The sequence below is a fragment of the Apiotrichum porosum genome (assembly GCF_003942205.1).
Source record: "Apiotrichum porosum strain DSM 27194 chromosome Unknown scaffold_9, whole genome shotgun sequence".
In the NCBI taxonomy this organism is placed as follows: domain Eukaryota; kingdom Fungi; phylum Basidiomycota; class Tremellomycetes; order Trichosporonales; family Trichosporonaceae; genus Apiotrichum; species Apiotrichum porosum.
The window spans coordinates 301,647-314,828 of record NW_021167116.1 but is presented as its reverse complement, the minus strand read 5'-3'; the positions used below and the strand labels follow the sequence as shown (position 1 = coordinate 314,828).

Sequence of the window (13,182 nt, the reverse complement as noted above, 5' to 3'; positions counted from 1 at the left end):
AGCAAAGTGCGCAGTGTGTTTCTCGAGCCCCCAGCCAAAATGGGAGGACGGGTGGAGAAACACACTGCGCACTTTTCTTGGGCCGACCAAAGTGCGCAGTGTGTTTCTCTGAAAAAGGCCCCGCTACCATACAAATTTCGGAGAAACACACTGCGCACTTTGGTCGGCCCAAGAAAAGTGCGCAGTGTGTTTCTCAATTCGCCATAAAACACACTACGCACTTTGGTCGGCCCAAGCAAAGTGCGTAGTGTGTTTCTCCGGAAACGCCACCGTACGGCCCCCGCTCCAGAGAAACACACTACGCATTTGATCAAATGCGTAGTGTGTTTCTCTCCGCAAACACACCCATTTCGAGAAACACACTACGCATTTGCTCACAAGCGGGGCACGGTTTGAGCAAATGCGTAGTGTGTTTCTCCACCCGCCAGGTCGGGCAAAACACACTACGCCCGTTCAATATGTACATTACGCCCACAAGCAACGGCGTAGTGCGTTTTCTCCAAAATGCCGCCGCAACGGCACCGCTGTCTCCTCCATACAGATCTGTGGAGCAAACCGCGACCGGCCGACCGATGCATACAACTGCTCCTCTGCGTCTCTGAACGGCACTGCTGGCACTCTGCACACACCCGTGCTTTGCGTGGAAGCTTCAAGTATTGGCTGCCACGAAAGTAATCCCAAGTCCACTGCTGGACGGCAATCTCCTTTGCCACTGGCCACTTGCACACTTGGCTCCTTTTACGAATGACTGGAATCATTTGGAAGAGGATCCGGCTGATGTGGACGCCGCCTGCAGGCGTGACGTCGTTGGCCCGATCGTTGGCCGTTGGCAGGCTCTCTCCTCGTGCGCATTGTTCTAGTCGTGCCGCTAATGCCAAGCGTAAAGCGGTTAGCGGTGCCAGCCGCATGCAGCGTGAGGCATTTAGAAACCCCCCGGTGCACACACTCCTGTCGACCACGGCCACTTGAAAGCTCCACGACGTCCTAACAATACCTTGTCAACCTCTGCTCTTCATCAACGTCCACAACACTTTTACCTCTCTCACCTCTCAACCCACTTCCACCTAAACACCACCACAAACCATCATGGGTTGCGCGTGAGTCCCCACGGCATGGTCCTCCCCTCCCGGCTCCCCATCATCCACCGTCTCGACCGCGCCTTCCTCCAACGCAGAGAGATCTCAGTCGCCATTAGAAACTAACACCCCACCCAGTTGCCAGTCTTCGGGAAACTCGTGCCAGTGCGGCGGCTCGTGTGCCGCCGGTACCTGCCAGTGCGGCACTAGCTGTTCGTGCAGCAAGCCCGCCCAGAGCAGCGGATGCGAGTGAGTACAGTCTCAGGCTCGAGACGGGGAAGCGGGGCAGGAGATGAGGGAGCGTCGGTCTGGTGTGCTGGGCGCGTCGGCTCGCAACTCCTAGCATGGCACGCTGGAGAGGCATGTCACGCGGCGAGCAGCTGCCAACCAGCGGCGCCCTTGTTCGCCGCTCCATCGGCCGACGATCCTATCTTGCCTAGCAGCCCACACCCGACTCCGTCGGCAACGTTACCGGGATCCCCTCAGCAACGGCATGTACTGACTCGCGACCCAGGTGCTCTTCGGGCTCGACCACCAGCGCCTGCGCCTGCGCCGGCGACTGCAAGTGCGCCAACTGCAAGTGCTCCGACTGCGCCAGCAAGAAGTAAACAAGAAACATCACCGCAGCAACGGCCGCCGGTACAAGTGAATGCACCCGCGCGCGAAGCCTCCAGCAGCAGCGAGACCAGCCGGTCGATGAGATAGAAGCGAGAAGATAGGGTTTACGAAGCCGAAAACAACAAAAAACGATGTATGGATGGATTTGTACTGCTGCATCGGGGAGCCTCTATAACAGGGGATCTCTCTTCCGCCCAAACCGAGCTCGCAAGGTCAATGTTGTGGCTGTGGCCTTTGGGACCCGCACAGCCCTCGCTAGCTGGCGCTACAGGCCAAGGCTACGGCCTTTTAGAGCTCGTCCTTGCCGACAATCTTCTGCGCGGCGGCCTCGGCATCGTCAAAGAGCTCGCCGGCCTTCTTGGCGACAAACTGCTTGAGGATGTTGATCTTGACCTTAATCTCGTCGAGCTTGGCGGGGGCGAGCGACGACGAGGCGAGGAGGTTGGAGAGACGGCCAGTCTCCTTGGCGAGCCAGGCGTCACCCTTGGTCTTGATGCGCTCCATGGCCTTGAGGTAGTAGTCGGCGGTGGCGGCGGCCTTGGCGCCGGCAGCCTGGCCGTCGGCCTTGAGGCCCGAGACGAGGTCCTTGGCGTTGGCGAGGACGTCGTCGCGCGAGGGAATGTCGGCGATGAACTCGGACGCGAGGGCGTCGAGCGACGCGATGCGGCCGGCAATGTCGTTGAGGATGCCGCCGGGCGCACGCTGGGTGCCGCAGTGCTCGTTGAGGAAGTCGGTGAAGGCGGCCTCGGTGCGGGGCAGGTCGTAGTTGAGCCACTCGTCCTCGCCCTTGGGGAAGAACTTGATGGTGGGGAACGAACGGACGCCGTAGCGGTGAGCAATGTCCTTGTTGTCGGCCTCGTCGGCGTTCATGTTGGCAACGATGCAGTGGCTGTTCTCCTGCTCAAACGCGCGCGCGACGGCCTCGTACGCGGGCTTCATGTTCTTGCAGTGACCGCACCAGGGGGCAGTGAAGGCAACGAGGACATTCTTGGAACCGTCAACGACGTCGTCAAAGTTGCTAGAGTCGAGGGTGAGGGCGGCGGGAGGGGGAGGGGGCTTGATGAGGGACTTGACACCAGACTTCTCGGCAACAAACGCGACCAGCGAGTCGAGGTCACGGCCACCAGTGTAGTCCTCGGGCTCGACCGAGCCGGCGGGGAACCACTTGAGGGCTGGCGAGTTAGCAATTGCGCAGGGGAATGGCCGAGAGGCTGCAGAGGCATCTGGCGGCTGTACAGCGACGTTGTGTTCGTCGTTGGCAGCCGCCTGCCGCCTGCGGCACTCACTGGGGAAGCCCTGCACGCCGTAGCGCTCGCCAAGGGCGCGGCCCTCGCCGTCGGCGTCAGTCTTGGCAATCAGAACCTTGTCCTTGGGGAACGCGTCCGCGAGCTGCTCCCAAGTGGGCATCACTGGAAGGGGACATGTCAGCAAAAGGACAGAACGAGAAGACGGCGGGTTTGAAACGCTCCACTCTACGCCCACCCCACCGAGTCTCTGCTTCGCTTGGGAAGATGCAGAGCGGCCACGGGGCGTGAGAGCAGCCTGAGTGGAGGAGGAGAGTGTGTCGTAGACGACGAAGGGAGGTGGACTCACGGTTCTTGCAGTGGCCGCACCACCTTGCTTGGTCAGCAGGCGTTCAACGACACAGTTGGTCAGTACGTACGGGGCAAAGCTGGTTCATGTCAGCTCTTTGGCACAAGATAGTAGCTGAGAACACTCACAACTCGACAAGGGCAGGCTTGTCATGGCCAACGAGCTAGGTGTCGGCGTCAGCATCACACTTGCGTCCATTTTGTCGTGGGCGGGTGGAGGTTGTTCCATGTTCCATTCGGAGCACCGCGCGAAAGCAGCGACCAGACTCACCGCGTCAAAGCTGGCGGGGGTCGAGGTCGACGACGTTGGACGCGCTCACAAAGCCCGCAAGGGCCAAGAGGGCTGCTGGGATCGAGAGGGAGAGCCGCATGGTCCGGGGAGGTGAATGGGAGATGGAGAAAGGAGGAATCTAGAGATATTACGCTGACGTGGAAAGTCTCCTGCTGTTCCGTTGGCGCGTCGTGGAAGGTTGCATTGTTGTCGGTGCCCCGCATCGTCCACCCGCAGCAAGCAGACGTCATCGTCGTTTTGAATAATTCTTTGGCCGGCCGTGCAGCCATCGTACAGCAGTGGTAGATGCACAGAAAAATGACATATGCCTGGCGTACAATTATACAGTATAGGTCGTTTTTCCTAATGAGAGAATGATAAATGTGTAGTTACAACATTGACACAGAGGGAGAGACGTCCCGGCTAGAGACTTTAGAGACTCTCCATACGCTGCACCAGCTCGAGGTCCGGGTCGAGGCGGGGCACGGGCTTGCGACGGGCACGCTTGGGCGCACCGGGGGAGAGGGGCACGTCCTCGGCCGCCGCAGGGATGGTAGGGGGAGGGACATGGGTGAGGGACAGGCCAATGGCGCTGTCGGCGGCCTTGCCCTTGGTGGTGACGACGGCGTCAGTGTCGGCACCGTCCGAGGGCGGGGTGCGGCCGCCAAAGTGTGGTGCGGCGTCGGCGGGCACGATGGTGATCGAAGAAGACGCTGGCCTGGACGATCCCGATCCGTGGTGCGAGGCAGACGTGGGCGTGGTGGGTGTGCCCGGAGGCGAGAGGGAGGCGGCGGAATGCGCCGACGACGGCGAGTAGCTCGGACGTTTGGCATGCGTGTAGACCGGAGCCTGGGCAGCAGCAGGGGCAGCAGGGGCAGCCACAGGCAGAGGTGGCTGCAGCGCTTGGCGGTACTGGTGGGTGTGGAACGAGTTGCGCTCGGGCACGGCGATCGCGTACTGTGCACGCTGCTGGCTGCTGTTGGTCGGGCCCGGCGCAGAGTTGCGCTTAACAGGCAGGCTCGTGGCGCGAGGAGGCAGAGGCGGCGGCGCAGTAAAACGAGGCATCGTCTGGGACCGTGCGGCCACGGCGTTCGGGTTGCCGGGCATACGCTGCCTGTCAAACGTCGCGGTCATGGGCGACGTCGGCGAGTGGCCTGTTGCGCCTGGGAACGAGGCCGCTGGGGGTTCCAGTCAGCATATTTGTCTAGTGTAACGGGCTGTGCGCTGTACTCACGAGTGTAGACACCGCTACGGGCCTTGTGGGCCGAGACGCCATCGCGAACCTTGAGGGGGTCGCGCTCGTCCAGCGACTTTTGGGCCTTGTGACGGGATGCGCGCGACTTGTGGCCAAAGGTAATGATGTCTTCGGCGGCTTGCAAAGATGACCGCTTGGGAGCGGCGGGACGAAAGTCGGTGTGCATGGCCGGTGGGGGCTGTGCCACTTCGAGCACAAACTGACGGCGAGTCATGGCGGCAGGGACGGTGGTGTTGTTGGGTGGCAAAGGAGATGAGCGGCCAGAGGATGTGGGAGTGGAAGAGCAGCCCGTGGCGCTGGATGCGGCGGATGAAGAAGTAGATGCGAGGGAGCGGAGGTGGGAACGAGGAGGGACGTTTGGGCGCGAGGAGGAGGACATGGTAGAGGGCTGTGTGGTGTGTAAGTTTGTGTCGGAAGTGGAGAGGGCCGGTGGTGGGGGTTGTGGAGAGGGAGGGGTGGTGAGCGGCAAGGCTGTGGGTTCCATTGCCGATTGGGTGTGGGAGAATGGGCGATGAGGACGAGGACGAGGATGGAGAGGAAGAGGAAGATGGTACGATGGAGGCGAAGAAACACACACTGTGCCCAGCCCTTTCCGTTGCAGACGTTGTTCTCGACTAGACCCCGCACTTGGGCATAGTGGTTCAAGACCATCTGAAAGAATGCGCCACCACATGTACTTGCGTGGGCCCACCCGCCCAGCTGCTCTAGCTGCTTACGCTGGCTGGCCGGATGAATTGACCCTCACCGCCATGCGCGTCATCCCTCACCCAGCCGCCGCCATCTCGGCTGTGCCGGCAGACCCATTCCAAGGGGGGGGGGGGACCTTTAGGCACCCTCGTTTTCTGGCGGCTATTCCACCCGTGGGTGCCCCCGCCGCCTGCCCATTTTGGCTAAATCCTCATTACAACCAAAACCATATTCGCTCGACAAGGAAATTTCGAAATACACAACAGAAATCCACAACCACACAATCACACTCACAGTTCCGTATGCAGCCATTCGGCGGCCACTAGCCGCACCCAGAGACCGAGACTCAAGGTGGGGCTGGGGCTTGGCACCGCTGCTGCTGCCGCCGAACACAGTGTCCTCAAACGACTGCCGCGGCATGGCTTGGTAGCGGACACGGCCAGGGCCGAATGGTCCGTTGATGGCTGGCGCCATGGCTCCAGGTGGCAGCTGCAGCGGCGGGCTGCAGGCCATGGGCATGGCGCGAGCAGTCGGGGCCGCACGATGCTGAATGGCCCGCTGCTTCTGCTGTTGCTGCTGCTGCTGCTCACGGCTGGGCATCATCATGTTCGTGGCGGGGTTCGGCGCCTGCTGGTGGCAGGCAGGGCGGGGGTGCGACGAGACGAGCATTGATACGCGGCGGTAGCGGTACTTTTCGTCGGTGACAGGCGACTTGGATGGGGAGAGGGAGAGGGAAGGGGAAGGGGAGGGAGATGCGCACTGGACAGGCGACGAGATCGAGTCTTTGCTGATAGACTCGCGGCGGTTGCGGTTGAGGCTGTTGCCAATGTCGATAAAGAGGGACCGGCGGCGGCCGGTGGGTGTAACGGGCAACGAGTCGCAGCGGTGACGAGTCGGGGTCGCTTCGCTGCTGTCTACAAGGGTCTCGGCGTCGGTATCACAGTCTCCAGCGAGGACTTCGGTCTCGCTGTGGTTCCGCGGGAAGAGGGACAGGCGCGACGCGCGGCGACGGACAGTGTCTTCCGAGTAGGACGAGCGCGGGGTGGCGCTGGCAGGGGACGAGGGTGTGTTGTCGAAAATGAACAACGAGAGACGAGACGGCCTCTTGCGAAGTGTCTCGCTGCTGTAGGTGGAAGTGTTGTTGTTGTTGTTGTTGCTATCGCAAGAAGGTCTGGCGGTGGCTGTTGCGTCGATGCTGTTTTTCGAGTCTGAAGGGATATCTGGGTTGAACAGCGACAGACGCGACGCCTTCTTTTGAAGCCTGCTAAACGAAATCAAGCCCATCGTGCCGGCTGCCAGCTTGTGCTTTTGCTGGCCTCGCAATTGCTGCCTCTACCCGGCCACAGTGTACAGTGAGCGTGGAACGGGGCCGCGACCGCGCAAAGTTGAGACACTGGAAATTAGACGCTCAGGGTACCACCCGGGGCAGAGATCAGAGACAGGCGCGCGCGATCGGAGTGCGTTGTTCCGTTACGTTGTCTCTGATATTTTTTTTGGCCAGTTCGGGGTCCTCTGTTTTTCGGGTGTGGGGTGTCCAGACCTTGGACCTGAGATGGACAATGTGGACTCGTGTGCGTGCCGTTGGTTCCGGTAGACGACGGCGAACGCTGCGCGGGGGTGACGCAAAACGTTGGAGTTTGTGCAGAGCTTGGGCAGACGCGGCGCAAATGGCCAAGTGGGGCTCAACCGTTGGAGCCTCTCGCCAATGATGCTGTCTGGGGACGGTGGGGGGATGTGATGTGGGACCTCGTTGCTGCGCGTGCACACCAAAGGATCGTTGTTTGTGGTCTCAAGCAATTGTCGAGCTTGTTTTGTTGTTTACTGTGGATACCAACTGCAAACAACGCACTCGTTGCCTTGACAGCACGCGTCGGAGAACAGCCACTGGTCACTGGTCACTGAGAAGGCTTGTGAAAAGGTTTGCGGTTCTTTTTTCTGGTTGAAGCTTGAATTCCACGCGGCCGTTGCAGTTGGGTTGGGAACAGGGCCGGGGGGGCTGTGGGACCGCGCAGCGCTCAAAATCGACGCGGAAACTCTGAAGCTGACGCTAGCTACCAGAGCTCGCGACTGACGCTGCGGAGTAGGAGGTATGTCGCGGGATGTGCGTGGAGAGTTGCACGGACGCGTCGTGTTTGCTGATGTTCGTGTATGTGTGATGGTTGGGGAAGACCTTGCAGTTGGCTAGTGTCTTTTACACCATTGGCACGCATACATCAGCCGCAATCCAGGCCGCAGCCCATCTCCTCGCCCACAAAGGACATCCCAACGCCGCTTCGGGCCGTTGTCCTGGTGCGGAGGGCCGCCAGGCTGACGAGACTGGGCACACAGCTGGCAAACTCATATGCCGACAGGAATGCGGTTAAGGAATACACTATGGGCCCCAGGGGCATCAGACGCCAGCGCTGACGGCGCCGACCACGTCCCGCAGCACTTTCGGGTGTGGTGAGAGATTGGGTAAGAATGTCCATAGGAGCCACACACCCTGGCGGTTTCCTGTCGGCATAGCCGCGGCGCGTGCACCCGCGGCGCAGAAATGACCACGCCGCACCCTCCAGATCCTGTGTACCAGCGTGCTGGTTACATGTCGGGTGTGAGAGGTGTCCATGCACAACGGTGCGAGTCGTGGTCGTCGTCGCAGGCTGTTCTCTTTTCTCCTTGACGTCAGCCTGGAAATGCCTCTGCTTGCGCGCGCCTTGTCCTGTCTGCGCGTCCTGTCCTTCTGCGTATGCCTCTCGGGTACATGGTTTTGCGTGCGAATGAACGAGCACATCGAGACAGGGCACCATGCTCGCCTGAAGTCATATGTGTGCGCCACAACCACCCAAAACCCACGCCCACAGGAATCTCTGGTGTGCTGCTCGGTACGGCAGGTTGGATCCAATCTGGCACAGTCCCACACACCCGGCTGTGATTGCGACATATCCAGGACTGGAGCCGGGATGGCGCCGCCACGGAACCCTTTGGCTGCTGGCTTGTCCTCGAAGCTGTGATGGACGCAGCAGCAGCAGCAGCAGCAGTCCGTCCTTGTCCTTCCGTGACTTCCGCCCCATTACTCCGACGCTCACACATTACTTTTCGTAAGAGGGAGGTCTGCAGCGATGGGGCAAGGTGGGTGCTTCTCGGCGCTCCCGTCTCGCAGCATGTGCAGTTGAGCCCGCTCCCGGAACTTGGAGAGCGGTCCTGCTGCGTGCCTCGACGCGTTCTCGACCATTCCGTTCAGCGGATCAGCGGCTTTGGACGGCGGCGGATGCCAGTATTGGGGTCCATCTGGGCCTCTGTCTTGCGTCCAACTAACGCTATGATTAATCGGCCTTGTGGTCTGCTTTTGCCGCTTCCCGCACGGCTCGCATTTGGATAAAGTCCCCAATCGCGGCATGGCGCATGTATCGGACACCAACGTGCGCAGCGAAAGCCCACTCTCCCCACTCACTTTGCTGACCCCACGGAGAGCACCAGAGGCCAGAGGACGCAAAGGGTCAAGAGAGCATGGCATGTGTTTTTTTTTTTCCCTAGCATTAAGGTGTGCACCCTCGATATGGTCCCTTTGACCCGGCTGTCGCTAGTACGCACGCACCAACATTGCAAGAACATGTCCCAACATGCCATACAGGCCATAACGCAATCTGCAGCGGCAGCATTCGAGCACCACCCCGAATTATCGACGCCGTACAGTCACCGCGCGGGATGCCACAGATGCACAGAGCTAAAACAACCCGGACCAGCCGGTCAGGGAGAAGAGGTCGTCTAGCGGTCGTTTCCGGGAGGAACAAGGAAACAGAGAGAAGCATGTGTATGGGAGTGTAGAAAAGCTGGAAACCCTTGCGGGATGCACGCGAGGCGCGCGCGCAAAGCTTTACTGGTCTCACTGGGCATGTGGACGTTTGTAAAGCTGTAGGCATCGGACGCGTGTCCCGCGTCTCCCGCGGTAGACCCCAGAGGCCAGAGAACACGGTGCTGCAGAATGGGACAGGCTGTCACGACAAGAGTTCGCTCAAGCGGTGTTCAGGACATTACTCTCGCAGGACGTTACGTGGGACCTGATTGATATGCACCAACAAAATGTCTAAGGGAGAGACGGCATTGATTAGAACAGCAGGGTAAATGGGGGGTCCACCAGCAAAACGGTGTGGCCCCAGGTGCTTCATCCAGCTATCAAGGCATCGTTTGTCGTTGGCCCGTTTGTCCAGCGAAAAAAAGGAGGGGAATGCCCAGGCACTTGAACAAACCAGGAAAACAAGGATCCAAGGTGACACACCTGGCGGTGTTGTCCTGTCCATGTCCCGTCTATCCTCTTTGCCCTTCACGTCTTCATGTCCTGCAGGCAGGCTCTGCCCACATCACACACGGCACAGGACATGGCCCCACAGTACGAGGCTGTTGGCACAACGGGCGATGACGCACCCACCCTCCGCGACGAGACACCTCCCTAGACGTGTGTGACCTGTCGCAATGTCACTTGTATTTGGGCCCGAGGGACGAAGGAGAAACGCGGGGTTGGAGGATCGTCGCGGCATGCCACCGCCTGGCCGCCAGCTTGAGCTGACCTAGCCATCGCCCGGTCTTTGGGGCGAGAACTTCCTCATACATAGCTTTGAGGAGCGTTTCAAAACAGACTGTTGTTGGCGCTGGACGTGGGTGGCATGGTGGCGCAACATCGCGGAGCGTACCCACTTTTTATATGCACAATCCATGTTACTTCACCGGTTATAGGTTAGGAGTTGGCCATATCGGTCACTGACTGGCCGCGGGGTTGTCAGAGCTCGTCAACTACGACGGACACCATCGCACCATCATCCAGTCTGCAGACACTTCTAATTCTGACGCTGCAGCGCGTCGTTTCTGTCGAGAAACACATTACACCTAGTGCGCCGTACTGGCCGTTTCCGAGAACCAAACACAAAACGCCTTTTGCTCGCCCATACCAAAAGCTGTCACGTATTTCTCGGAAGCCCTCATTCAATGCTGTCAGAGCGTGTTTGCGAACCCTGCATGACTCGCAGAGTGACTGAGCGGCTCCACGACCGATCCTTGCGCATGTGGTTGTCGGCCCCAAAACGGGGGGCATGGGAATCGCGCGGTGCTGGTGCTGGGGCTGGGGCTGGTGCGAGCGAGGTAGCCACGAATTCGAAGTACGGTACGCTGGCGCCCGCCTGGTCGCGACGAGCAACGCACTGCACTGCACTGCACGGAAGGGACGTGTCAAGGGCCACATGCACAATGTTGAATGCACACTTGGGACGTGGTTCAAGGTTTCGTTCGGGCCTCGGCACACTCTGTTCCAACGGTAACATGCACGAGGGCGACAGGTGGCATGAATTGTTTGGGACGGCGACGAGATCCAGGACGAGTGCGACTCGCAACCGGTGGATCGGAAATCAATGGCTACCAACAAACAGCTGTCGCAGTCTCACGCGCCATGTCTCGCAGTCATCACAGCCAGTTCACTCGATCACCCCACTGCCTCCGTCTGTGCGGCAGATGTGGCTCGTCCGTGCGGCCCGTTAGTGCCACACGCCAGAATCCAGGTAATCCGATCCATGTCTATACTGCGCTTCTAACAGATCCTTGTCCTCTCCGCAGATCCGGCTTCCCTCCTGCTCTCCCCCCGCACGCGCGTGCGTCAAGACGTCGCGTCTTGCAAGGGAGCTCGTTGTCCTTTTAAACCAAACAATAACAAACAAAAAAACCACTCGTGTCCCGGCCCCACCCACAGAGTTACACTCGGGGTGCTTAAAGACCGTCGGTGAGGGTGTCGGCCGCCAGGCCGTCCCAGCAGATGTGGTAGACCTTGTCGAAGAGCGGGTAGGCGCCGAGACGGTTACGGGCCTTGAGGAAGTTGTGGACGTCCATGGCCGTGTGGATACCCTGCAGCTCTGTGGAAGGTGTCAGTGGGTGATCTCAAGTGGAGGGGAAGGAGCACAGGTGAAGGTCGCGATGCCCGCACCTATCTCCCCTTTGCCCGACTGCCGGATGACTCACTCTGGCCACCGAGCATCTCGCGCTCGAGCACATCGAACGGCTTGCCGGTGGTGACGAACGCCTCGGCCGTCTTGCGGTTACGGCCACCCAGGCACGAGGTGATGAGGTCGGCGACACCAGCCGACTCCTGCAGGAACGTCTCGGGCTTGACGTCGTTGAAGAACTCGAGGCAGAAGTTCTTGGTTTCCAAAAGACCGATGCGCATGATGGCCGCTGTGTATGGTGTCAGCTGCTGTGTATATGCTGTGATGGCATAGGCATAATGTGAGGTCATGTGGATCTGGAGGGGCGAGCACAAACCGGGTCTGGTTTGCACCAAGGCCCAGCCCTTCAACACAGCCCCTGTTGGCCCAACTACGCGCCGCGGCCCCACACTCGTCCCTATGACACCCGTGTCCTTTTGCACACTCACACTTGGTGTTGTTGCCGTAGCCAAGACCGTCGCTGAGACCCGCGGCGACAGCGACGACGTTCTTGAGCGCACCGCAGAGCGACACGCCGTCAACGTCCTCGATGAGCTGGACGCGGAACTTGGGAGTTTCTGCGAGCGAGTGTCAGCTGCATGCCTTCCAAACTCAGGAACAGAGAGCTTGTACCCACCGAACAGCTTCTGCCAGAGCAGACCCTCGTCCTCCTTGTCCTTGCGGTAGCCGACTGTGGTCTCGGAGAAGCGCTCGAGGGCGACCTCGGAGGCAATGTTGGCGCCCGAGAGGGCCGAGCACGAGATGCCCAGACGCTTCTCAATGACGTCGGCGAAGATGTGGATGTCAGATCCGTGCACGTCGACGCCCTTGATGAGCGAGATGGCCTTGGCCCCGGGTGCGACGTGGCCCTCGATAGCGTCGAGCGCCTTGGCAAGGACTGGGACGCGTCAGCTGAGGTTTCCAGCGGTGGCACGCAAAGCCGGGGGGTGTAGCCTTTCTTGTTGCAAGAAATGGTTGCGGGGGGGACTTACACTGGTGGGGCATGACGAAGACGAGTGCAGTGGCACCCTCGACGGCCTTGGCAATGTCGGGAATGGCAACGACGTTGTCACTGAGAGGAATGTCGGGGAGGTACTTGACGTTGATGTGGGTGGTGTTGATGATGTCGGTGAGCTTCTTGCCGTCAATCTAAGGAGACATGGTTAGCAGGTCGTCTTGATAGAGTGCACCCATCCCCACCGTCTTGGGGTACGGCGTCCCGCTAGCTCGCATCGGTACTCACCATCTCCTCAAACACCCAGAGCGGCACGCGCGACGACTCGAACACATCCGAGTGCTTGACGACGTTCTGGCCGGCAATGCGGGCAATGGCCGAGCCCCTGCAGACGGTTAGCAAGCCATCACTGCCATTATCACTGTCGTATGTACGCACCAGTTGCCCGAGCCGATGATGGCGACCTTGTCCTTTGCCATGTTGATTGTGGAAGTGGGTTTAGTGGATGAGGTGAGAGCGGCGGATGCGAGGTTGCGGGCTGTTGTAGGGTTTGGTGGAGCGAGGTGAGCCCGAACGGCAGCGAGACGGGGGAGGATGGACTGAATGGCGGGGGAGGGCGCCGCTGTAGACGACGAGGACGAGGACATGTATATAGAAACTGAGAGCGAGCGCGATGGGATCTTGCTGGCTGCTGGGTGCTGGCTGTGTGAGACGACGCCGGATGCGGTGGGGGTGTCGCGATGGCAGTGACGAAATCTCTGGGGCGCGAGATCGGAGCTGGACTTT

The 13,182-nt window shown here is 60.0% G+C and overlaps 4 protein-coding genes across 4 annotated transcripts; 1 reads left to right on the top strand and 3 right to left on the bottom strand.

Moving 5' to 3' along the window:
- Positions 1-1,086: 1,086 nt before the first annotated feature.
- On the top strand, positions 1,087-1,684 carry EHS24_009364 (uncharacterized protein; the record flags this gene model as incomplete). The annotated part of the gene is made up of 3 exons (XM_028624653.1): positions 1,087-1,097; positions 1,215-1,325; positions 1,591-1,684. 3 exons carry the CDS (start codon positions 1,087-1,089, stop codon positions 1,682-1,684), a joined length of 216 nt encoding a protein of 71 aa, XP_028474821.1.
- A 298-nt stretch (positions 1,685-1,982) lies between these two features.
- Positions 1,983-3,657, bottom strand: EHS24_009363 (uncharacterized protein; the record flags this gene model as incomplete). Its single annotated transcript, XM_028624652.1, has 6 exons — positions 1,983-2,866; positions 2,981-3,103; positions 3,288-3,310; positions 3,358-3,366; positions 3,416-3,450; positions 3,607-3,657. 6 exons carry the CDS (start codon positions 3,655-3,657, stop codon positions 1,983-1,985), a joined length of 1,125 nt encoding a protein of 374 aa, XP_028474820.1.
- Positions 3,658-3,989: 332 nt separating this feature from the next.
- Positions 3,990-6,783, bottom strand: EHS24_009362 (uncharacterized protein; the record flags this gene model as incomplete). Its single annotated transcript, XM_028624651.1, has 3 exons — positions 3,990-4,735; positions 4,792-5,200; positions 5,794-6,783. 3 exons carry the CDS (start codon positions 6,781-6,783, stop codon positions 3,990-3,992), a joined length of 2,145 nt encoding a protein of 714 aa, XP_028474819.1.
- Positions 6,784-11,229: 4,446 nt separating this feature from the next.
- GPD1_2 (glycerol-3-phosphate dehydrogenase) lies at positions 11,230-13,043 on the bottom strand (the record flags this gene model as incomplete). The annotated part of the gene is made up of 7 exons (XM_028624650.1): positions 11,230-11,372; positions 11,479-11,691; positions 11,891-12,019; positions 12,079-12,339; positions 12,434-12,590; positions 12,685-12,781; positions 12,835-13,043. The coding sequence occupies 7 exons, from the start codon at positions 13,041-13,043 to the stop codon at positions 11,230-11,232; spliced, it is 1,209 nt and encodes a 402-aa protein (XP_028474818.1).
- Between the last annotated feature and the right edge of the window lie 139 nt (positions 13,044-13,182).